This window comes from Alexandromys fortis, unplaced genomic scaffold (genome assembly GCF_014885135.2).
Source record: "Alexandromys fortis isolate MF-2015 unplaced genomic scaffold, M_Fortis_MF-2015_v1.1 scaffold_55, whole genome shotgun sequence".
Taxonomy (NCBI): Eukaryota; Metazoa; Chordata; class Mammalia; order Rodentia; family Cricetidae; genus Alexandromys; species Alexandromys fortis.
Window position 1 is genome coordinate 4,969,623 of NW_026067936.1, and position 26,523 is coordinate 4,996,145.

The following is a 26,523-nucleotide window of genomic DNA, read 5'->3' on the forward strand; positions in this document are numbered from 1 at the left end:
AAGAAAGGATGAAATATTGTCACTTGCAGCAAGAGATGGGCCTGATGATCACTGTGTTCACTGAACAAATACACGAACAGAAAGCTGGGTGGTCCATGACCTCATTCATGAGGAAACAGATGAGTTCCCACAATGCTCTCTACTTTCCCAGTGAGTCTGTGATTTGGTTTGTTTTCTATGTTTTCTATGATGGCACTTATGTACTAGGGCTGCTGCAAAGGCTTTTCAGAATTTCCACAAACCTCTCTGTTCAAAACTGCTTTCAAAGTGACAACATGCAGGTTTCCACCTCTGTCCTCAAGGAAGATGCAGGCTGAACTCTTCTGTCTGGGCCAGGGATGCTTTGCCTTGCTACCCTTGCATTTGTCTGCAGCAAATGTCTACACACATTCAAAAGTACACACAGCCTGATCCAGAGCTCAGTGAGGGAAGACTGCGCTCACATGCAAAATACCTTGTATTCTACCCTCAGTACTGCAAAAGACCAATCAAATCACCAGAAATGGGACAAGATGTCCAGAGTAAGTGCTCATTTAAGACAGATGTAATATCTAGATACTTTAAGTATTTTTCAACATCATAGCAAAATTAGGACATTGAAAAGACAACTAACTATATTCCCAGGTTCACTTCAGAGTTGCTCACAATACCAAAGAAACAGAAATAATTAAATACCCACTATTAAAGGGATACAGAAAATACGGTGGACAGCTGATGGGATACGATATTTGTATACATATATGTATACAAATATAAAATATTGTTCAAAATTGGAGAAGAGTTCCTGCCATTCATAATGCATGTAAAGACTTGGGGACACTCTGCTAAGTGAAATAAGCAGACACAGGAGGACACATACTGCATGGCCTCATTTCCATGTGGAATCTAAAAGTGCAAAACTCAGAACGTGAGAGTAAAGTGTTGCTGCTGGCCCTAGTGGTGAGGCGAGGGCTACAAGGGATACTTGACAAATGCCAAGTTTCATTGCAGCTCGATCAGGAAGTTTTGGAAATAAATGTCCATCTGCATGACTACGGTCAATATTACCCTGTGCACTTTGAATTGGCTCCGAGGGCAGATCTTCTGAGAGGTGCCAAGTGTGCTAAGCAATTACTGATGTTATTTCACACATAGTCATGTATCGAACAGTCAGGCTGTATAATGTGACTGTAAACAACTTATAATTGTCAACTTCGTCTCAGTAATGTTGGATAGAAAAAATCCTATCTGGGACTTTTGACCTAAATGTAGGCTTATGGTAGTGGCCTACTGTTTTAAAGAATATCCTTTAGTTGTTGGCCAGGGGAAGTCTGGAATGAAGTGGATAGTTGTGAAAGATCAATGACAGATCAACTACGTAGAACATAACTGGCTCTAGCTGTGTGGGTGATAGAACCTGACTCACAAAGACCTGCTGTAAGAGAAACTATAATCTGAAGATCTGTGTTCCAAGCATCCTCCCTTCCTCCCTCACTCCTTTCTCTTTTGTGATTTTTCTGAGCTATCTATCCATTTGGCCTCTATTTCCCTATGGGGTGGGATTACAGGCCTTTTCCAGCAAGACCACTCCATCTTGTTCTTGAAGCTACTCCACTCCTCCTGTTAGCCACAAATTTGCTTACTGCTACAGATCAAACTGCCGTTCCTCCTAGTTTATCACCTGTACTCTGTAAACATTTGCAGACTGACTTAATGCTAAGTCTTTCATCTCAGTTACATCACAAACACAAGAATGTGAGAGTCCATACATTTCCCACATTTTATGCATTCTGAGGACATGGCAGCTTTCTAACGATGGGTGTATGCGGGGTGCGAAGAAAACTGAATTACAACATTCGGCACCAAGTGAGTCTGGTGTCCTCTTTCACTGGGACAGGGCAATTTATTTCTTAATTAAAAGTTGTCCTGTACCCTGCGCAACTGCCTCTCAAACGGTTAACTTTGTGTGATAGAATTACATAAAGTTCTCAAAACAACATGAAAGGCCTGCCTGAATCCTGAAAATTCTATGACATCTTACGCAGTTCCACATTACATACGCGTTTGTATACACACCCACATCTGCGAGATCAATATCAAAGATCTAAAATTATAATGATTTCAATTCTCAGAGCTTTGATGGTTGTTTTTCAGGGTACAATATTAGGATTTTTGCCCATGGTCACAGTTGGTTAACAAAATATCAGAACCGATACCATGGAATCTTGACGCCTAGCTCAGGTATGTTTATTATCTATTGTATTCTTCTAAGTGTTGCTAGTAATTTTCCATTTCATCTAACAATAACATTGTTATGCACTGGACATTTGAGACTGTGGGCATTTCCTTTTTTTGTATGATGATGTCATCATTCTAGGGGAAGTGAGAGGCCAGGGTGATGGAAACTAGTCTTGATACTGATATCGTCAGTTCATGTCTCATCGGTCTCAGTTCTCTTAAAGGCACACATGTATTTAATATGTAATTCAGGAGGAAAGGTGGAACCAAGACACAAGGTGTCCTCTATGCTGATTAATTCCCTTTTTAGCACACCCTGGAGGCCACTGAATTTTGTACCAGAGTAGACTGCTCAGTTTTAAATCACCTCCATGATTGGGTTCTTGCACTTCTTTTTATAGCCCAACAAGTCTATGAACTCAGTTATTAAATCTTTCTTTAGTCCAGATGAATATTTCTTAATCCAGGGTTTTGTGCAGTTGAATCTTGAACTAATTGTACTGTAAATTTAGAATTTGTAATTAATAGACCCGATCCTTTATATGACAAGTCTAGATTCTGGAAATCTCCCTAATAGAAAAGGACCATGGTTATCAGCATCTCCTGAAAGCCATGAAACAAAAAGAAAAACAAATACACAAACAAGCAAATAAAAACATCATAAATGGTAATCTAAAGGTATTGTGTTGTGGAAAGAGAGACGCTTTGGAAGTTCTGGGGACAGGAACAACCGAGACCTGCAAAACCCTCAAGTTCAGCAGCCCCACAAGTGCACACTGCTTGGTTTGACCTCTCCTCCCACAAGGAGAGAGTTTGGAGTTTATATTGATGACTTTGGGATTGTTTCATACATTGTCTTTGCTGTCAAACCACTAGAAAGCAGGTGTTTCTGATGAGTCTGCAAACCTGAGCATCTCTCTCGTGGTGTGGGGGGACTGTCAGTCTTGCCTTATGGGTCAGCCAGGCAGGTGGCATGTCTTCTTCTCTCTCCTGAGCCTTCCTATGCTTTGTGACTGTCAACATCACAAAATGATAGAGCTGGTTGTGGCCTTAGGGACCACATCCTTAGGACAAGTTCAGGCAAGAGAACTGAGAAGTATTCATTTAGTGGCTTGCCAGAAGTGCTGAGGAAAGATGCATTTTAAGATTCGTCATGAACTACACACGTTCTCCTAAACACTGCTTTTCTGAACCAACAGTATTCCCCAAATTATGACTCAAAATAGTTTAAGTAAAGGACATATGCATGTTCTCTCACACACTTTAATGATATGTATACCTCATTTTATTAGAAACATGCTAACCAGCTACATTAGAAAATATTTAAATGACATACTATTGATAGATTTTAAGAAGATGAACAATGTTATATTTTTTCTTGCCACAAAATTCTCTTTATTAAAAATCATGTACACAGGGTGCAGTTGTTTTACAATTAGCATAAATGGAGTGTTTAATATGGGTAGCATGTGCCTTCCAGGGGCTGCATCTTCTCAAGAAGACAGCTAATAATATAATAATTTCTCTTTATAGATTAGCACATTTAGGCTTAGTAAAACTTAAACATTGGCTTAGGGAGTTCCATTCAGGAAATTCAATCATAATTAGAACTCAAGAAACCTGGCCAAACAGCCTGGATTCTTCAACCTGCTCTTAGCCTTGGGATGGATGTTTAAGCTGTGGGAGGGTTCACTTTTATTGACGTCAAGCCTACATTCACACCCATTTCTAGTCATTTGGAAAGAGAATGACCAGTTTTCACTCATAATCACAGAGGACCTTGGAAGGCTCTTTAGCTATGCTTTTGGATGCCTTCAGCCAGTTCCCTCCTTGCTGCCTGACTTCGGGAAGCTTGCCCTTTTCTCCTTCCCACAATCTCAAGTACAGAGTCACTGTGCTGACACTACCTGTTGGGGATGCCACATAAGTTTTCTCTTTTCTTTCCAGTGGATTTACATTCAGTCTGCTCCTGGGTTCTATGAAAAACATTTTAAATCATTGTCAGGATTGTATTTCAGCATTATGCATTGTCACAGACCTGTCTTGTTTCTTTAGGGCTGTGTGTGTGTGTGTGTGTGTGTGTGTGTGTGCTACTGTTGCATTTTCTCATTTGTGTTGATTTTCTATAAGTAACCCTGTTTGTGAACACAGTCACCTTACTCTCCAGTTGCCCCAAATTATTTTCAGGGTCCATTTTCTTTATATTTAAGGTTTTTCTTTCCGTCTTCTCATGATAGGAAGCAATTTAACGAGATGAGCCTGAGGCAAAGAAACTTCCATACATTCTTGCTAAAGTACTGCATCACATGTCCTGCCTAATCCCTTGGCCAGTTTTTAGGCAGAGTGGAAAAAGGCATCACAAGATCCTTGGGAGGAGTGGATAGGAATAGGTGAAAGTAGATAAAGGGAGAGAAAGAGAAGCCAGGAAAAGCATTCTCAGCTGAGCTAATGTGTCAGGATATGTTGCAGGCAGCAGAGATCCATGGGGAAATAAAGAAAAGAAGTTGACCCACGGAAAATTCCCTGGTGGCAAAAGGCCTTTTAACTCTTTCAGAGCTAGCTTATAATAAGGGGAGAGACTTTTAAAAGCGCACATCAACCATGGCCCAGTGGATGAAGGCCAATCCTTATTTGGAAAGGGGATTGCATTCTAAAACAAAGCACATCTTTTTATTTATGAAAAAGGCAAAATCAAAAAAGTATATAGTGGGTAGATAACAAGGGGAGGAAGTCCTATGGCCATTCATTGCATCTATCTACCTACCTATCTTTCATTCATTGCCTATGGTGTATGCATGTATGTATGTATGTATGTATGTATGTATGTATCTATCTATCTATCTATCTATCTATCTATCTATCTATCTATCTGCCTATCTATCCATCCTTTTAAATGCCCAATTCAACCCAGAATGTAGCACATGAGTGAAAGTTTTAAAAAAAGTTTCAGCTTTGTAGGATTTAAAGGAATACTTCCATTATGACACATGAGGAGTGCAATGCTTCTGGTGGGTTTTCTTTTTAAATTATACCCAATAGGAACCTGAGCCTGAAGTTGATTCACTCTCTCCAGAAAGTTTGCTAAATACCAATCTTCTTATCGGGGGGTCCTCACAATGGGGCCATGTATGGGAGATGTTGTGACTAATCTGCCCAATGACTGCGCGTGTGCCCAAATCTTCATCCTTATGACTCCCACATGTCTGCAACATAATCCCCACAGTTACCGTACGGCACACACAAAGGCAACCATCAATTAATCAATCATTTGCTATGCAGAAAGGCAAGCTACCATGACCTTCTTCAAAAGGAACAGCGCTATTGATGTGAGTCACTGCTGGATTTTGAGTTGTTTATAGCACGGGAAACGGAATCTAACGCCTCATGCCATGCATACTAGCGAGCATTTCATCACGGAGACCTAGTCCCTTTGTACTCTACACGGAATGGGAGTTGTTTCTTTCAATTTTCAAACCACTTGGGAAGAATCTGTAAGCAGTAGGCTACTTGATGACCATCTAAGAATACATTGTGTTAGAACGTTAACTCGGTGATGTCATTTTCATGTCTTTGTTATGTAGACCTTATGCTTAAACTAAGCGGTTATGCAGTGCACCCCGTTCTGAACTTTAAGATCAGCTAACAGCAACTGTAATTCCACTATTATTCCCCAGCCTTTGCCCACAGAAAGAAATAGATGAGTTTGGTGTTGGTAATGGGACACGTGTCTGTTATAATCTTATATAAATAATTAGATGTTCCAGATAAACCACTGGCAAAAAATAGGAGGTTTCAAAAATAGTAATGGTTACTTCAGATGCTCTGAGCTATTCCAAAATAAAATGTCTCTCACTCAGTAAATATGAAATAAGGGGAAGGGCTGGCAATTACTGTAACAGATAACAATGAGGCCAGAGAAAATTCTTAACAAAGCAACTATTATTTTCATGTGATTGAAAGGTCACCTTTTCAGGAGCTTCCTCAGGTTGGCTAGGTGGAATGCTCAATAAGCAAAGTGGTTATGTTACTAGCTGGGACTTGGGAATGTTTATTTGAACCACTCTTATACAGATGCCATTATGTGGCTTCTTAAGTATCCATTCAAACTTTCTTATTAATGTGCCTATCAGAAATGAAAACAAATCACCATTTAACTTAATTGTCCTTTTCTAAGCTGTCAATATTGAGGTGACCTGTGCCCTACCTCCACAGGAAGAACAGATCAGTTTACAGGTAGCAGTGCCTCAGACATTTCTTCTCTCTTTACGTCCCTGGTGGCATTTCTTTGGCTTTAGTCACACCACCCATTTAGAGGCTAATCCCTTCTTCTGAAGCAGATCCATTTAATCTTCTCAAGCCAAAGCCCTCCCTTCTCTTTTTACTGGAAGAAAAAAAAAAGCCACAGAGAAGGTGGCTTCCATCCCAAAGGATCAAGCGAAACAGCCACCATCTAATCTTTCTGTTCCTGTCCATGAGGAACGCACAGGTTACTTTGTCCTGACTGTGATTCTCAACACACAGAGGATGTGCTGAATAAGGAAAGGATGATGGTCAGACAGCTACAAGGTTCTGTCTAAGTTCAGAAAGCATGCCACCCAAGCCTTCCTTTCCTGCCAATCATGCCCATAATGATCTTTCTTCTGGGAAATGGCAATTTTCAAACATAAAGGGTTTGGATGTCCAGTTTGTGTTACCAACTTAAGTCCATGCATTCACCTCTACTTGAGAAAAGTCCCATTTTCTTTGTCTTGAGGCATTTATCCTCTTGTTGAGAGCACTTAGGTGTGGCCATCTATGAGAGCATCACTTTAAGTCTCTGTGATTCAGCCACAAGTGACCAAGCAACAATCATACCCAAATATTAAGGTGATCATTCAGAGCTGGCAGCTCCATCTGGAGGAGAAACAGAGCCCGCAGGATAACAGAAGAGTTTCAGGTACACTGGTGAAGGCTAAGTAAAATCAAATCATTGAAGGCCATCCAAGAGCTGAACAATGTCATTGTCAGCCTTCCAAAAGAAGGAGCCACAGGGTCATGTTTGGCACGGCACATAGGGAAAAGAATTAATGTGAAGGAAATACTCACATTGCTACATGACCTAGATCCTTCAACAAAGGTGCTGTTTTTGCAAAGATGTTGCCAAATGCTATCTTAATCAAAGGCAACCTTGTTTGGCGCAACCCTGAGAGCCCAGCTATTTCACCAAAAGCAGTATGAAGGAGTAGCATGTGGTAATAATGGTATCATCCAACTGGACTGCTTCCCACAAAGACAGTGAAATGGTGCTCATTCCGTGAATAGTGGGCTGCACCTTCTGTCTAGAAAGACAGAATCAGTCGGTCCTGCTGTTCTGACTAGTAAACCCTTTCCAACTGATATGCAGACTGCAGATGCAGCTCATTCTCCTCTAAGGTCACTCACTCCCCCATTCTGTTTTTACACGAAAAATATTGCTCACTGAGTTCCTTACAGTCCTGATATTTCAGATCTCCTAATACACATATGCGAATGCATGAGAGGCTCCAAACAGCCATGCCTCGGTGGAGTGAAGAAACTGAATGGCAGGAGGAAAACTCATTTGCGTTTTCAGCTCATGGGTGATTTAACGGAGTTGCCTTCCTCAAAAGCACAGAATAGTGCAAGCCTTGGTGTCCTGGTGTCTTTCTGGTTACTTTATTTCCGTTATAGCAAGATGATAATTGGGTAATCAGGAAGCCGCCTCTATGTAATTAAACCTACACATGGCCAGTGCCCAGGGAAAGGGTTTCTTCAATCAATAAATCACCTAAAGCCACTGTCTGAATGATGGCCAACAACTCCCTAGGAGATGAAAGACTACCCCTTAAAAATTAGCAAGTACATACACGCTTGTGATGAGTAATTTTATGTGTCCACTTGACTTGAGCTGCCTTGAATCTGTAGCTCTCAGGGTTTGTGCTATTCTGGACACTTGTGTGAGAGTGTTGGTGATGATGTAACCTTTCAGTCTTGAGACTCATTAAAGCACATGAAATGTTTTAGCACAAATAGTACTCATCCAATCAGTTAAAGACTTACAGAGAGAAACAAGACAAAACAAAAAGGGAAGGCTGACCCTACCAGAAGCGATATACAATTGTCCTCTTTCAGACTGTTTCCAAAGTGAAATGCTAGCTCTCCCTGCCCTTTGGCCTTTGACATTGTATCTTATTGGCTCTGTAGCAGTCAGCCAGCCACAGGACTTGGGACTGGGACACTGATTGAGATATCTTGGCAAGTCAGCCTTCCAAACTTCAATTACCTTTTCCTCCTTTCCTTCTATTTCCTTCCCTTCAATCCTTCCCTTTCCTATCGCACAAACCTCCCGTTCCGCTCCATTCATTTATTAGTTTTCTTGTTGAATTATACTCAATTTTTGTTATTTTGTAATGGGGTCTCCCTCTTTAATATACATAGTCATAACCTCACAATCTTATTGCCTGACCCTTGACCCTAGAGGCTGGGATCACATGTGTGATCTTGCTGATTCTATTTATTGGGAGAATATTGACTACTGGCCAGCTCAGATTTAACGTGGGATCTACCCCGAGCAGTTCACTAGCAATGCTGATCATGCCTTCTAGCCTTAAACAGGACTCTTACTTAGCTGATAAGTAAGCATGAATCATGACACAAATACAAGTAATATTCGCACACAAGAAAACCTTTCTTTCTTACATTAAGAGCTAAACACTATGTCTTCAATACCTCTCAGATTACATCATAGACAACCAAGCCTAAAGTCGTATATTCAAGTCCAATATATGATTTATAGGTAAGCTTATTACTACCGTTATCTAAAATTCATCCAGAAGCCAAATAGCTTAGACATCATCTCTTAGAAGGCATATGAAATCCATAATCCTAACTGTATCACTTTGAAAACATACCCACAATGTGAGAAGGCAGCCACAATTCATAAAAGTTTGGTGGTATTCAAGCATTGTCAGAAACTCATTTCCTTAGCCATCTTACTATTGAGGGTGTGCAGATGTAGAAGGCTGGTTCTTAACAGTGAGCCCAGAAGTTCTAACAGTGAACTTTCTGGCTACATCGTCAGTGATCAGCACCTCTTGCACTGGGTCTGACATATGCTGGTACTGGATAATTCTATCCCGGAATAAAGGCAATGCAGGTATCAATGGGTTGATTATAATGTGTTAGTCATTTTAAACAATGCACAAACCATGCAGATTTATTCTGAAAATGCAACACTTAGTATGTGCTTGCCTTCAAGAGCACCCAGTCACCTGAGTGCACGGAAATGGATCCAACAGAAGTACTTCCTTCACGTTGTCATTTTTCCTAATGAACAGCATCATACACAAATTGATCACAACCTACTACGATGTGGTATTTCTTTGCAAGGAATCTTTAAATAAGCAACCTAGTTCTAAAGAACATCGATGGTGCCCGTATCACTTTAAAGGAACTGAAAGTGTTTAGTTCATGTGAGTGGGGATTTTTTGAGTGTATACTCTCTCATCAAAGAGTCGGATGCTTTCTGTCAACATATGGTCTTTGCTAATAACTGAAAGTGAATATACGCTTTGGTACTTATAGTAAAAGAAGTTAAGTGTGCTGTCCAGAGTCACCATGTGAATCAAAGAGGGCACCATATTAAAAGCAGCCTCTCCTTGAATGGATAAGATCCTTCCAGACCTTTCACACTTAGGCTGAGAGACACGTAGAGGGAGTAACAGTTGATATCAGAAATAAAACAAAAGCCTGGGAATTTAGAGAGGGACATTCCATCCCCTGCTTTACCAGACCAATGTGAGACAAAACCTCTGCCATCATGGGTTATTCACCCTCCCTCCACCACTGACCAGGTAAAGCTGCAATGTGTTTTCCTTGACAGAAACCTTGAACTCCAAAGATATCTTAAGAATTTTAAAGTTTTGTAATGTTATTCAGAGATGCAAATTCACAGCAATTAGTATAAGGGCTTCACTAAACTTAAAAGTGGTTGCTTCTAAAAGTTTCAGATATTGAAAATTCTTTCTTTGGAAATATCTTAGTAGCATTTGCAGTCACTCCATCTTGGCCTAATGATGTAGTCCAGTAATAGAGAATTTGTCTAGCACACACAATGTTCCAGCTTCTACCTCCAATGCATCAAAAAATTAAAAAACAATAGCGCTACTTTACCAATACCAAAAATCTACCCATGCAGTTTTCAGTCATTTATACATATTCATTTTCATTTCTGGTGAGTAGCTTTCTGGCGTTTTACTAAACCAAGCTAATGATTGGGACATTCTTCTGGAAACATACAAATATGTTTCTCACCCACAAATACTAAAGACATAAAATAAACAGTGTTACCTAGAATGCAGAGGCCATCTGTGCAGTTTTCAGATTCCTGGCTGAGACCTTCACAGAACTTGCCCCCATTTCTTGGGGGTGGAGCTGTGCACTCACGGATGCGGAGATGCTCACACTCTGGGCTGCAGACTGACCATTCGCTCCACACTTCCCAGCTGCCATCCACTTCAAAGGAAAGTATCAGAGGCCACCGTTAGCAGGAATCAGCAACTATTGTGAAACTTGCCCCACACGTTAAACAGACCACCAACCCAAGAAAACCAAACTGAGGGGAGATCAGGGTATCTTTATTCTCCAGTGTCTTTTCTAATTAAAGCTATATTAGGATAAGACCCTAATGGTAGAATTTAGGCAAACAGTTGAGTGACTGGTATCTTTGAGTTGGTTAATAATGGCATTATTCATCCTTTTCTTATCCAAGAGCATTACTGGTGGACAGGTAGCTATGTGCAGTACCACGGGATGTCCGTTGATGTAGTCTGGGCTTATAGTTTAGGATGGTAATAGAGTAGACTGACTTTAAGTCCCCAAATCCCCTAAACAATAAAAAGCTAAACCCACATGAACTGATAGTGTTAAATGGAAAACAGGTCAGTGAAACCCCAAGATGGCAGAACCTCCAGAAATAGAATTTCTTGGGTCATAGATTGCTGCTGCACATTGAAATGAGCAGACTGAACTTAATTCCATTAAATACCAGCCCAGGAGACTAGGACAGATGTTTGAGGCAATTGCCCTATTACCTCCTAGGAATAGTTTTCACCATGCCTATGTAGGTTAAGATCTTGCAAGTTTTAATCTAAACCAATTAGTAAAAAAAATAGAGAAAAAAATTAAAAAAAATGATTTAATGTTGCCCCCAAATTTCTGAGTCCCAGTCTTAGTTTGGCAAACTTGTCAGCATAGAAGGTAAGTCACGTGGTTTCCATTTTCCATGTCTGTCATCTGGGAACAATAAGGTCACAATGGAGAGACAGATGGTATGGCAGGTATGAAAGTGTCCTGCACAGTACCTGGCACATAGTAAGCACTCAATAAATGTATATGAAATACAAGGACAAATTAAACTCTGCACACACGCTGTGGGGCAGAGTCCCACCTCAGCTTCTCGAGAAACTCAAATTGAAAATTCAAAGACACGAGGCTCTGGTCCCAGGTCCTTCAAATTAAACCGGTGTGGTGCGTGTGAAACTCGGGAGCAGTTCCGTTCTCCGTTTGGGAGGACCAGCTTTCCGTAAAGAAAGCCACCTTTCCACCTCATGCCGTTCTCTTTGGATTGCTGGGTTACAGCCAGGAAGAGACAGCAAAGGAACTGATAGGAGACACATTCTGTAAATGGGATCTTCTACTGTTTGGAAAAAAAGACAAGTGCAGGCCAGGTGCAAATACACACCTGTGTAGCGAACAATCTCTGCCAATTATATCGCTAATAAATGCCAAGCAGAAACTGATAAAAGGTCAAGTTTTGGGTAGTTGATTTTTTTTTTTTTTTGTGCTTGAAGGCAGGTGACCCAATCCCTGGTTACTTTACTCAAATACATGCCATCAAGTGGGAAAATCAAGGGTAGAAGCTGGTGGCTTGGTCCAACCAAACTTTGCTACCACAAGCCTTGCATAGAAGAGTTTTACCCATGTTCTCTCTGTTACAATGAATTCAGTATCAGCACTTTGGACAGAGGCAATAGCCTCGGACCTTGGACCAGGGTGACTTTGGAGGACAGGGCACATTGCTTGCACCACAACTTAGTAGCATGGGCAGATTAGAAGGAGAAGGGAATCTGTGTATATCTCACCAGGACAAAGAGCAGTGCACGTTATTTTCTGCACTGACATTCCCTCACAAAAGGCCCCACCATTGAGAGGAGCGGGGTTGGTGCAGGTCCGGGAACGTTTCTGCCATCCTCTCCCACAGCGAACATTGCAGGCTGACCACTCTGTCCAGGAAGACCAGCCTCCATTCACTGAGAGACAAAAGTGGGGAGGGGAGAAAAAGAGGAGAGAGGTTTGTACTGATTGCCTACTATGTGCTAGCCACTGAGCCAGGTGCTGTGAGTCGGGGATCTGGAGAAGAGATGGTGCCGAGTCCATCCCTCTTGCTGCCCTGTTGTGAGTCAACCATGGTCCTCATGCTTCTACCCTTCTGTGAGAGGAATCTAGAGAGTTGGCTTTGCAGAGAACTATTAAAAACGGGAACTCTCTAAGGCACTTGACCATCCAGAGTATAAGAAGAAAATATCAGCATTTGAATTTCTATTACTTTTAAGTGCTTTGAAAACAATTCCCTGGGCTCCTCTATTGTGGAAAGAAATGCCTTTACTTAAATAACTAGAAAATGTTTTAATACAATGCCTGAGATCATCAGCAAACAGTGCTATTTTTTTTTCGGTGCATTTCATCTGGTAAGAAAGGAATTGACTGCCAGAATGTCTGAGAAGATATGGGTGTGGTGGGCATCTGAATTTGGGAAGGGTGGGGAGTCAAAATTGCCCACTATGATGCTTTCAAAATATAAACACCATGGAGGAAACAACCCACCATTTTATTATTTTAGAGAGAGAGAAAGATTGAAAATACCACCGACTGTCTCACAACAGTCCAAGACTGAATGGACCAGCAAACACATTCACCATGTTAGGGATGTTTTCTCACCTGACACAGGAGAGAGGCAGGACAGCACTGTGGTGGATGACCCAGGGGCCTCTAAGCTCTTGGTCTAGAGATTTTAACATAGTACATAGCTCTCTACATCTCTGTGTTTAGCCCTCCCTAGCCCTTCCTAGCCTTTGGGCTGGTCTTACCGTAAACCACCACAGTTGCTGACAGGCTCCTCCTCTTGGCCACGATGTTGGCTGCCATACAGGTATAATTCCCTGAATCTGAGAGCCGGGCCTGCCTGATGATCAGGTTATGGTCAGCCCTGGTGTCAATGTTCTCATCCTGTTCAGAATCAATGGGCTCCTCGTTTTTCAGCCATTCCACCTACATGCAGAAAAAATATGTTCATAAGTTATCACAAGAACAGACTTTCTTCCAAGAGTAGAAGGTGTGCATTTGTGTACTCTAGGAGAGAAATGGATATAACACACAGAGGTGTGGTGACTACTCTGTTTTGCATTCCTGTCTGCTTACTGAGTAAATCTCGTTCTATTTGGGAAATAGACACTTAAGTTAACAAACTGAATGTAGGGAAAAAACCTTAAATACTCTAAATATTTTGACCCATTTTATAAAATTGTAACAGAAAAGTAATGACTACTGTAGGTCATTTTTTTCTTTCTTTTTTTTAGAAACCCAGTGATGATGATGATGATGATGATGAAGAAGAAGATAGTCATGATGATATTGGTGATGGTGATGATGATAATGATGATGATGATGTCGATGATGATGATGTCGATGATGATGATGTCGATGATGATGATGTTATTTCCAAGCTGGGCAATGTAACTTAGAAAAATCAACACATCAATGTTGGACTTGTACTTATTGCTAAGAGAATACTTTAGTGGACAAAGTTTGAAGTCAATATGTTTCCATGTAAGTTTTAATAGAAACCTGATGATACAGTCAAACTGAAGAAATGCAGTACGAGAAATCAGAGGATCAAACTTTTAAAAGTTCAAAATTTGCCAGAGTTGGAGAGTTATCTTTCTGGGTTATTTCTGCAAAGGTTCAGTAGAACCCATCTGGGTTTTAGAATTTAGAGCACTAATTCCACTTGGGTCCTACAGCTACTCAGCTTTTATTCCTGGACCACATCAGGAAGACATATAGGCAGGTTCCCCATTACTTATTCTTCCCCAATGGAGGTACAACACAATTCACTCCTAGGTCATCTAGCATGATGCTACCATTCTACTATTCTATTCCCCTTTCCTTATTCTTCCCCAATGTAGGTGCACAATACTTTGTTCTTGGATCCATGAGCATGGTGGTTTTCCTATGGTATAACTGTGTCCCTTCCCTCTTTGTTCTTTGCTCTAAATTAAAACATCTTTACTGTCTTGTGATACCATGGCCAAACATGACATTTAGATCAGGATATCAGCATATATAAAGCAAAATAACCTAATAAATGTATGGAAAGTATAATTTATCATAGAATCAGGATTCCCAAGATTTGAGTAGAGAGAGAGAAAGAGAGAAGAGAGGAGAGAGAGAGAGAGAGAGAGAGAGAGAGAGAGAGAGAGAGAGAGATTTGGGTTACTCTTCCAATGGCAGTGATTATGCTAACAAGAACACAGAGAACATGTAGAACAGGGAACATCCCGCCATGCATGGCTCACTATTAGCGTAGCTAATTGAGAGTTGGTATTGGCTTAAGATGCATCATTTAGTTTTGTTTTTAAACCTAAAGATTTAACATTTATCATCAGTAAGTTGTATCTGTCATATAAAAGTTTGGCACAGCAAAGATGCGCCTGTCTCTAAAAAAGGGGAGTTATTTACCAGATGAAAACTTAATCATGGTTCTCTGATATTTTCACCAGGTATTGCCAATTCATGAATGTTCAGATATCAAAAGTTATCATCTAAAATCAACCCATCGAGGAGGCAATTTAAGAAGAAAACAATACCAAATGGCAAAAGTAGAGACCCTGGAGCTTCAAAATAATAGAGAGCTGCAACATCCGAGTTACACAGACCATGAGATAAGGAGCACATTGCAGTGGCAACCCCATGAATCCCTCCAGGCACCACTGTGATCTATCCTGGACAGTCACCAGTTATCAATCATGCAGAGCCGAGGAGTATGGCTCTATTAAACAACACAGTGTAGAGAAATCCGCTCTATAGTTCACGTGGATTTCAGTCTATGACACAATGTCTTTAATTTCCCACTGACATAGTCATTTGATTATCCATACAGCAAGTAATGCAAGCACAGACTGAGTATCGGAGATTGTATTGAGGGCTAGGCAAATCCATTTTCCCAAACCGAGAGCGCAACTTCCCTCCAAGGTCTTACTTTGAATGACAAGACATAAACAAGGAAAGGAATCCATATCCTTAACAAAAGATGAGATCAAGAAACATAGTCAGCAACCTCTGAGACAAAGGCTTCCTTCAGGGTAAACAGAATTAGTGGGTTTTAAATCACTCCCACCCCTAACTCATTGTATACAACAAAATGGTCAACAAAGTATGTCTGAGAGCTCCTGCTCTGCCTCCACTCTCCTGGCTCAGAAATTCTGCTGGAAAGTGCCTGTTAGAGTGTTAATTCCTGAACTTTGTCTTTGGTAGTGCTTGGGAAGCCTTTTCTGTGTGTTGTCCCTGTTTCCATGTTCTTCTTACACAGATGGTGGAGAGGCAGGCATGCCCTGTGACTGTTTATAAGCAACTCTATTCTAGAGTACAGAACCTTGTGGGCAGAGGTCTTGGAGACAGAACCCAAGATCCTCAGTGTCTGGGAGCTAAGACATCTTCCCTGAATAAGTGGCCCAGAGGAATTCAAAACATAGTCTCCAAGTAGAGACCTACCTGCAGATTTAAAATCTACAGAGAAAAACAAGCACAAATGAAATAAACTAGGCCAATTGTATTATAAATTCAATGAAAAAATGGTCAATATGGATAATATGAGGAAAATAATATAAATAAACTCAACCCTCTTTAAACTTGGTGAGAATTCACTTAGGAATATGACATGAAGATAAATATATAGCTCATTAGAGAAATAACATTATGATGCATATGATAATTAAATAGTATGTATTATACATCACTAGTAATAAGTCAAATGATAATATAATTTTCCTGGACTATGGATATAGCTCAGTTGGTACATCATTTGCCTTGTAAGCTTGAGGACCACCACCAGAACCCACCTTAAAAATCCAGTGTTGGGCCGGGCGGTGGTGGCACACGCCTTTAATCCCAGCACTTGGGAGGCAGAGGCAGGCGGATCTCTGTGAGTTCGAGACCAGCCTGGTCTACAAGAGCTAGTTCCAGGACAGGCTCCAAAACCACAGAGAAACCCTGTCTCGAAAAACCAAAAAAAAAAAAAAAAATCCAGTGTTGGGGTGCATGCTTGTAATCTCAGTGTTAGGACAGTGATGACATGGGGTTCCCTAAACTCCCTTGCCAGACAGCCAAGCCTAGTTACAAGCCTGTAAGTGATTCTGTATCAAGAGACAATGAATGGCTCCTGCAGCATGACACCTAAGACTGTCCACTTCCAGTTGTTCCCACACCAACCACCAACACACATGCGTGTGCACATGCATGCGCGCACACACGCATACACACACACTTTCTCCTTAAAAGCAAACATTGACATATTGTCTTTATTTTGCTGTTCCTTTGTTTTTTACTGGGAGTATACCACAGGGCAGCTTACCTTCTACCTACTCCTTCCTCACTGCCTCTGGAATTTCTGTAGCAGCCTGATGATTGTGACAGATCTTTATCTGTCACAACCCCTTGTGTGGTTTGGATTCTCTCTGCTCCCCATATAAGATGGTCTAGTCATATCTCAGCTCACCTCAGCTCACCTACTCCTCTCCAGTCAGACTAAGACTTCAACCTCTTCTAGAAATTCAAGCTGAGTTCCTTCTACCGCTGATTCCTGACCTAGAGGCCAATCCCCGAAGCACCCATGACCCCATTTATTTGATATCTCAGACTCATATCACATGTGATATTCTTTGAGATGTCTTACCCAGCAATGTTTTCTAAATAACAAATCCCCATCACTCTACTGTGCTCTAACTTACCCGTAAATGGATCTACATTGGGTCGTACTGAAAGTAGTAATGCTGCTATCTACCATATCCTTTTGTCAGTAGACATCCAGGAATTTTCCAGAATAAAGCGTTAGGGATTGCCTTACTTAGGCTTGCTATTGCTATCATAAAACACCAAGACCTAAAGCAATTAGGGAGGAAAGAATTTAGTTCAGTTTTCAACTCTCAGGTCACACCCTGTCACTGAGAAAAGTCAAGGCAGAAACCAAAGTAGAAGCAATGTAGAAATGCAGCTTACTTGCTTCTATGGCCTGTCCAACCCCCTCTCTCCCTCCATTTCTTTTCTTTTTTCTTTCCTTGAGATAGGGTCTCTCTATATAGCCTTGGCTGTCATGGAACTCACATTGTAGACCTTGGACTCTCCGAGATTCTCCTGTCTCTGCCTTGAGAATGCTGGGATTAAAGGTGTGTGCCATGATGCCCAGCTTTCAGCCTGCTTCCTTATACAACTCAGGATGGCTTGTCCAGGGTTAGCACCAGCCACAAGGGACGTGGCTTTCTCACATCGGTCAATCAATCAAAATCCCATGATATCCTACAGGCCAGTCTGATCGAAGCACTTTCTCAACTGAGAGTCCCTCTTCCCAAATGGCTCTCGTTTATGTCAACTAGACATAAAATAACCAGGAAAGAGGGTGAACCTTGATAACAGTAAGGGATCTTTGGTTAGAGGAAGAGAGAAGATAAGAAAAAGGAAAGGGAGGGAAGGAAATCATTCTAAACAGCAGAACTTGAAAACTAATCATGGCTCCGAAACTAAATGCAGCATTATATAGGCATTAAAACAAACAAGAAACCTAAAATACAAAACTATATATTTGGTTTTATAGATTTGTAAAATGAAAACCCAGTCACAAACATATATGTGACTTAAAAATATCAGACATGTAGACTATGCATATTCAAGATATAGTGGTTATGTTCTGTTCCTACTGGGAATTGTGGCACATTTGTGGAAAAGCATTTGTAATGTGAAAACACAGAAACAAAAATAAAACACCTTGGCTTTGAAACATTTCCTTGAGTTAGCACGGACCACAGTAATTTCTGCTTTATGTTTGCCAATAGACTGTTGCTTCAATTCTAAGCTTCTCCGAAAATGCAAAATGAAGAGTGGATAAAGGAGAAAAGACGGTGAGACTGAGAGAGGCATGTGGGATTCTCAGCAGCAGATCCATAGCCATAGAACTACAAGAATGAAGCCATACCCAGGCCCACTGTCTTTGTGCCCCATGCAAGGGTATTCTGATCCTGCTCTGTGTGCAGCAATAAAAGCCCTAGAGATGTTCCATGCACAATATGAGTCACCAGAGACTCTGGTCCTGCTAAGTGTTCAACCAGCTTTGCCACACACACTTGTGTGTGCATGCTCTAGGTGTTTGTACACTTTTCTTTTGCACTAGTTGTTAATTGCTAAGACTGAACTCCATCAATCAAACTGTTACTATAAACAATCCACACAATGGTGCATTCCTAACAGTAGAGCCTTTCATTAGTAACTTAATAGTTTATCCATTTAACTGATGGCAGGATCTTTATGAGGAAATCAGCTTGCTGTTTTCGGGGATTATTAAGTTGACAGGTTGTACTTAGATTTATGGTTTTGTCCCTTAGAGAAACTTTAAAACAGTTTTGATGAGCTAAGTACTTCTAATGCAGAAAAACAGCACACACACACATACACTCACACACATACCACATACACACATGTGTCCATGGTCTTTAGTTGCGAACACCACTATCTTAAAAGGCAACATAAATTAGTGCAGTGGTTCTGCGTGCAAGACACAGATATTAATACAGATATGTGTATTAAGAGACTACTCCATTTCCACAGAGATGAGCCAACTTCTATTTTTTTTAAATAGCGAGGCACTTTCAGTTCCCCATTTTTTCCACTTTTGCTAGAAATATTGGCCTTTCTTTAAAAATGTGTTAGTAGAATAAAAAATTAAAATGATTTCATTTTGTATAAAATCTCTTTTGCTTTTAATACATTACACAGAACTCTTCAAACATACAGGGCATTACACCTCCATGATAAGAATTATGGGTAAGTGGAATCTGAGGAGAAATACAGACCAAGAGACCCTGGGCAAATAAATTCTTGCTAGTTAGGGTTCAATGGTCACTACCGTGAAAAGCACAGAGCTAAGGATTTCTCACAGGAACCGTGTGACAAAGCATACACTCTCGCTAGATGTAGGTTAGACCCTCATCTCCACAGAACTACAGTGCAATGCCCAACTTGGATTCTGTAGTCAGCATCACCACAAAGGAGCTCAGGGTCCTCGGATGGCAGTTTCCCCCTGCATTGGTCTCCCTGGACTCCATACGTGTGCTGGTACACAGGTGTCTTGATGTTTGCTGTGCTTTCTCATGTAAGTGACTAGAGAACACCATAGAGAATAGGAACCTTTATATAACACTGTGATTCTTGAAATCCCTTTATGAGAGGTTGCTAGAGATGGAAATAGCTACTTATGCTCTTGACAAAAGAATACAATTTTTTTGCTAGTGTTGGGGGATTGACACATTGACACCTGAGGCTCACAGACATTTACATCAGATGAGTTCATGCTGGCAGGTCATGTTTTCAACAGAGAGGCTTAATGTGTTTAAAGGTTGTTGGTGTCTGGATCTTAACCATGAAGAGACATAATTCTTCATCTGAAATCTACTTCCTCGCTTCCGATGGACAGCTTTGCTTAGGAACATGGGAAGAAACTAGTTACTTGGAGGTAATGAGCCCCTGGGTCTTCAGGAAGCCTGCATTCATTAGCACAGTGTTATGTACAGATGGTCTGCAATTTGTCGATTCTTCCAGTTTGTAAACAAATCTGGAAATGCAGACTTTTGAAGACAATCCAATTTTTTTTTTCCCAGAGAACTAGCTCCTGATTTGCCATTGGTATGTACCTGGGGAGTGGATGGGCTTTCCTCACTGGTAGATGCCACGGTATACAGTCTGATGTGGAGGACTATTCCTTTGGAAGAGGGCAGGAAGGATGCTTTGTCTAAAATGAGGGTAACCTGTGATACTTGGTTACACTGCATTGTTAACTGTCACTCATTCGGCCCTTTTACTAAGCACAGCTATGTATGGACAGATGCAAAGCATCATGTTCGCTGTCACTCAACAGCACATCAGCATTCTCATGCAAGCATGAAAGTGGTGTTGCTTTGCTTCCATATCCAAAAGATACCCAGTCTAGTGAAGGGAGAGCTGCTGGCACAGGATAGCTGTTTCCATGCAGAACCCCAATCCCCATAACTCTAGGTGGTACCAACCTGGGAATCTTTCATGTGCCTTGCTCAGAAAGTGCCAATAGGGACCATTCCTTGATGCCATCTACCAGGGGCACTTTCCCTCAGTCCCAGGTCCTTCCTTGAAACTGGTTAACTTCAGCTATCTCACCACCTGAAATGTGTACAGTGATGAGGCCAGCAGAAGTAAAGGCAGGGCTTATAAGAATGAAGAGTCATGTGGAATTGCTCATATATTTAGTAGATAAAAATCTAAGAAGCTTCAAATTTTCTTCTGCTCATCACTTGTGACTGATTTCTTTTTGCCCTATTCACTGCCCAGCTCCTTCATAAACAATTTTAAAATCTTCCATCAGTCCAAGAGAAAGGAATAATGTAAGCATCAGTAAGGGGCACAGATATAAGACTGAAGGGGGATGTTTTAGTTATTCCTAAATATATTCGGGAAGTCACTGGTCTTTTAAATGGCTACATGTTCCTTCATATTATATTTCACTTATTAATTCTAGGTATAATCTATGTAAGAATAATGAATGGGTCTTTCAACTATGCTTTGAAATGACAGAGGAATGCACAACAGAAGAATGTTGAAGGATAGAGACAAGGATATATCAGAATATGTTGGGTAGAAACAGGAAAAGACCAGAAGGACAGAGCAGCTCACAGTATTGCCCTTTCCCGCCCTATTAACCACCCAACTTGTCTGTGAGTTTACCATGTTACCTGAAACAAGCAATACTGATTTCCCTTCCAACAACAGACAGGAGGAAGGAGAAAGTGTCTCACCTCCTGCACAGCTATGCTATCTGAGATGTGTACAATGATGCCTCCAACTTGGCTGTGAATTTACCATGTTTCCCTTCAACAACAGAGAGGAGGAAGGAGAAACTATCTCACCACCTGAAATGTGTACAGTGATGAGGCCAGCAGAAGTAAAGGCAGGGCTTATAAGAATGAAGAGGGAGCTGCTGCACTTTTCCACCATAAAACGTTGGCCTAGTGAAGCCAATAAATGCACATTAAGTCACACTGTGAATTTTGATCTAACATATTTCTAGCCTGATGCCAATAAGATCAGGTCTTTCTTGGGCAATGATCATGTGCTACTCTTTTACTCACAGTTCATTGTGTGTGTGTGCATGTGAGCATGTGTGTATGTGTGTGTGTGTGCACATGGACCCATACATATGTATGTGCATGCATAATTGCATGTATGTGTGAGCAAGCATGTGCATATGGGTATCTGTGTGTAGGAGGTTGTAGTTGTGGGGGGAGTGGAGGATCTAGCCAAGGGCCTTGTATGTACTGGGCAAGTGCTCCACCATAGAGCTACATTCCTACCACTTGGGTTTTGACATACGGTCTCTGTCTTAGTTAGAGCTTTTATTGCTATGGAGACACCACGATGACAACTCTTATAAAGGAAAACATGTAAATGAGGTGGTTGTTTACAGTTGGAGGTTTAGTTCGTTATCATCAAGGAGCAGAGCATGGCAGCTGGGAGTATGGTGTATGCATGCATGTATGGTGCTGGAGAATTCTACATCTTGATCCAAAAGCAACAGGAAGTGAACTGCCTCACTGGGTGTGGCTTGAACATATATGAGACCTCACAGCCCACCTTCAAAGTGACACACTTCCTCCAACAAAATCACACCTACTCTAACAAGGTCACACACCTCCTTCCTATTAGTGCCACTCTCTTTAGGGGGACATTTTCTTTCAAACCACTACTGTTTCATTATATAGCCCACACTGGTTTTGAACTCTGAAACCTCTTATCTGTCTTCCAGGTCCTGGAAGTAAAGGTATATGTCATGCAATCATTGTTTCCCTAAATAGTTATGTGGCCAAAATTCCTTTTAAGTATTTATGTTTATGCCCACAAGCAAGTGTTATTGCCAGCCTGTGCCAAAGAAGGGTTAATGACGATCCTTATCTGATCAAAGTACTGAGACTAAGTTTAGTGACTACTGAGCACTGAACCCCAAACAGACTTCTTTCTCACCCCTTCCCCTATCCAGAGTCCTGGGAGCACAGAAAAGAGGGCAAAAATAGATAGCCAGGCTGTGGTGGCACATATCTTTAATCCCAGCACTCAGGAGGCAGAGGCAGGCGGATTTCTGTGAGTTGGAGGTCAGCCTATTTTACAAGAGCTAGTTCCAGGAAAAGGTCCAAAGCTACAGAGAAACCCTGTCTTGTATACACACACACACACACACACACACACACACACACACACACACGAATGACCTGGAAGACAGGAAAGAGTGCTATGAAAAACTGAGCTTACCCAGATATAACTTTGCCATTGCCGTCATGAATCTACAGAAGCAAATGGACACATACAAGATTGAGTTAACACTCCATCACGATAGAGGAGGTATCATGAGACCCCTTGCTCTTATGGAGAGCTATTGACTATTAATGATTGATGTGGAAGGATGTGTTTTACTCAGTCATGTGGCCACTAGGAACTAGTTGGAAAGAAGGGGTTCTGAGAGAAGGAAGGAGTCATCAGAATCTAATGGGAGTAGACTCTGTATGTAAGTATGTATGTATGTATGTATGTATGTATGTATGAAAATGTCAAAATTAAAAGAAAGGTAAAAAAGGAATAGAAAAAAATAAAAAGAACAATCAAACACACATGCTCAACCCATGTTACACTACCATTGTCAGGCTGCTGCAAAAGTGACCTGAATTGTGACATGGGGACATTACTGAAATCTACTATGTGTCAAAAACAGCCAGACCTTCCCTCTCTATCTTGTCTGGAGTTTTATTTTCCTTTCTGGCAATAAGTTAACATGAATGGAGCATACAACCCCTGAAATTTTGCTACAATTATCCAGTTCAGAATATTAAAATATTTATGTACACCAAATGTAGCTAAGCCAATGAGTGACCTATAAGAATACACTCTGCTCTTTCCCTTGTCCCACACAGGAACATGGTTCTGAAGCAGAGGGAGCTATCTTGTGACCATTAAAGAAGGGAGAAGACATTACAGGTCCCTGGGGTCCTTGTTTTCACAATCTGATACATTATCTTGTTAGTTTCTTACACCTGGAAAGGAGGCAACACAGATCTTTCTATTCTGTATTCTTTATAGTGTGTCAAAGGCTACATGTATGGAATTAGGAGTCTTCAAATGTTTTGTCTACTGCGAGGCACTTACCAGTTTCTTAGGCTTCTTAGTTGTCACGTGAAGCACCGCTTTCTAACATTTCCTGTAATCTGATATTGTATCATACATCTTAGCTGGGACTCAGCAATCTCTGGAGGGACAAGCCTCAGCTCATGATAGAACACACCATCCTCTAAGGTTGGTTGAAACCATCATTTGCTCTGTCACTTGTGAGTTAGACCTTAGCTGTCCTGCAAGTGATTTCTCATAGTGCTACTGGTTCCTTCTGTGTGTGCTTTTCCTTACGGGCTGGACAGATTGATTTTATAGCTACCTACACAGCAGTTTCTTCCTTTTAGCTCCACTTACCTGATTATGCATCACAAAGGGAAACAGAAATGCGGCATCACTGTCAGGGCTCAGAAGCAGCCCCAGACAAGTGACAGAGATTTCAGGAGCTCAGCCAGAGCACACTCATTGATGCTCATGAGGATGATGGGCAGGAGTCACAGAAGCCACTGAAACACCGTGCTCTCGTGGGCTGTGACACCTGTCATAGCCATTATTCTTTTGCTTCCCAGCATCAAGTACAACACTGGGCATGGCTTTGTGCAATTTCAAAAAAATTATTATGAAATAAGCAAATAGTCTCTGGAAAAAGGCCTGTCCTCATGTCCTGCTTACTTGGATAGTTAATTGTCACAAGTGAGGAATGAAACATATAAAACTCACAAGAAGGATGGTCAGATAAAAGGAGAGCATCATACAGATGCACTATACATAGAAGATCAGGGAAGACATGGAATAAAAGGATACTTCTACATGATGCCTGGGCCACCATTGCTTTACTTCCACATTGTCCAGTGTGGCCAATCTTGTCTTCACTAATTCTACTTATGCTTGGTGCCATCTATACAGATACATTTTGCATCTCCAGTCCTTCTTACTCCCCCCCACCCCCCGACTCAAGAGCTGCCAAGCTCCATCTGCCCAGTGCTCTAAGCAATGGTCTAGTTTGAATGTGGATATCCTCCACAGAATTATGTGTTTGAATACTCAATTCCCAGCTTAAATTGTGGAATTGTTTAACTATGGTACCTTGCTGGTGGACACAGTGAGGTAGGAGCCAGCCTTTGGGAGTTACAAGCTGGCCTTCCAGTTAAGCCTTCTGTTTCAGCATCTGCCAAGGTATGAACAAACCACCCTAGAAGCTCCCATTGCCTCAGGCCAAAGCATTCTCGCAGCTACTGCTGCCCAGCTATAAAGGACAAAATCTTTCAGCTAGGCTTCTCTTAGGCGCTTTGTCACAGTGTCAAGAAAAAAGTCATTGGCTTAGAGTATGGTGGTGGAGAGAACTAGCATGGATACAGAGCTGGCATTCAGAAGGAGGGAGACCTGTGTCTACACTCATACCTCCCTCCATCATCTCAGGTTTTCAGAGGGCTTTCGAGTGACAGGATAACTAAGAGCTCCTTTTTCCTGTTCCTCCTTATACAGTACATCCCCAAGGGCTCAAGAAATTCCCAGTTTATTACAGATTAAAGCAGAGAGATCCTAAGTGCTTATACAGGAACTGGGTTGTAAAACAGACACAAAGTTACATACAACTAGATAATGATACACATGCAGGCAGCATCCCAGACACACAGAGGCGCACCAAAATCTTCCGTTGAGCCACAGTGCAAGGCTAATCCGGGAATGACCTGTGTGGGAAATGTAGGGATAGGTACCCACTAGCTCAGGTTCATGCATTACATGGCAAAGGATAAATTAGGCCAGTTTTGAGTATTTTCCAATGACAGAAGGCAATGATCAGAGGCCAGTTCACTGCAGTACCACAATGAAACCAGCAGAGTACCCCTGTGCAGACATGTGACTCTGAGTTAAGGACACCTAAAGAGGAAGAGGCACAACACTCAGCCATTTTCTGTTCTTTTGATGGTTATGAATTCCAGACAAGTTTGCTTTTAGCCAATACATGCAGTTACCACTAGAGAAGAAAATAAACACTGTCAGGAAAAAAGATCATGCCTACTGTAATAACACAGCTTCAAAACAACCGGATTCAGACTCTCAAGTGCTGCAGGAACAGCTTGTGCACACCAGTAGTGGCTCAGAGGGAGCTATTAAAGTTTAGACAGGAGTCCATGTCACTTCTGGTGATCTCTCCAGAAATAGATTCCAAACAGTTCTACAAGCCTCTGCCTCAGCCTGTTGTTACAGGCTCCAAACAGAAATAATCTGTGAAGCCCTGTCCTGCTGTCTTGAAGTGGTGGAACTCTTGGCTCCCGGCACTTGTATCATGTGCGTTCCTAGGACAAATGAACCCACAGGCCTGCCAATCATTCATGCTCAGATAAGGGCAAGGTGGACTGAGATGTGCTTTGTACAGCAGGCAACAGATTATGTATCCAAATTGTGTAGCAATTTCATTTCACTATCTAATGTAAGCAACAACTAAAGAGAAAAGAAAACTGGAGAGAAATTTCCAAGATCACAGATTATTTCTTTTGAAACTAACATGATTATCTTATTATTGAAAGTTATGATAGACTCAATGGAACTGTGATGGTGGGTATCAGAGGTGAAGAGGAAAAGGAAAAGGAAGGAGATTGATAGTTCACTTAAGTTTGATGGGCTACTACATGTTAGAATATTCTATCTTCTTCTTCTTCTTCTTCTTCTTCTTCTTCTTCTTCTTCTTCTTCTTCTTCTTCTTCTTCTTCTTCTTCTTCTTCCTCCTCTTCCTCTTCCTCTTCCTCTTCCTCTTCCTCTTCCTCTTCCTCTTCCTCCTCCTGNTCTTCTTCTTCTTCTTCT

The 26,523-nt window shown here is 41.3% G+C and overlaps 1 protein-coding gene across 2 annotated transcripts in view; it reads right to left on the reverse strand.

Annotated features, from left to right (window-relative positions):
- Unc5d (unc-5 netrin receptor D) overlaps positions 1-26,523 on the reverse strand; it is a 506,477-nt gene that overhangs the window by 89,529 nt on the left and 390,425 nt on the right. For both annotated transcript variants that reach the window (XM_050146838.1, XM_050146837.1), the window contains exons 5-7: positions 13,362-13,542; positions 12,357-12,524; positions 10,564-10,728 (exon numbers count right to left, since the gene is read on the reverse strand). In XM_050146838.1, the coding sequence (XP_050002795.1) occupies positions 10,564-10,728; positions 12,357-12,524; positions 13,362-13,542 (514 nt within the window). The remainder of the gene's footprint in view (positions 1-10,563; positions 10,729-12,356; positions 12,525-13,361; positions 13,543-26,523) is intronic.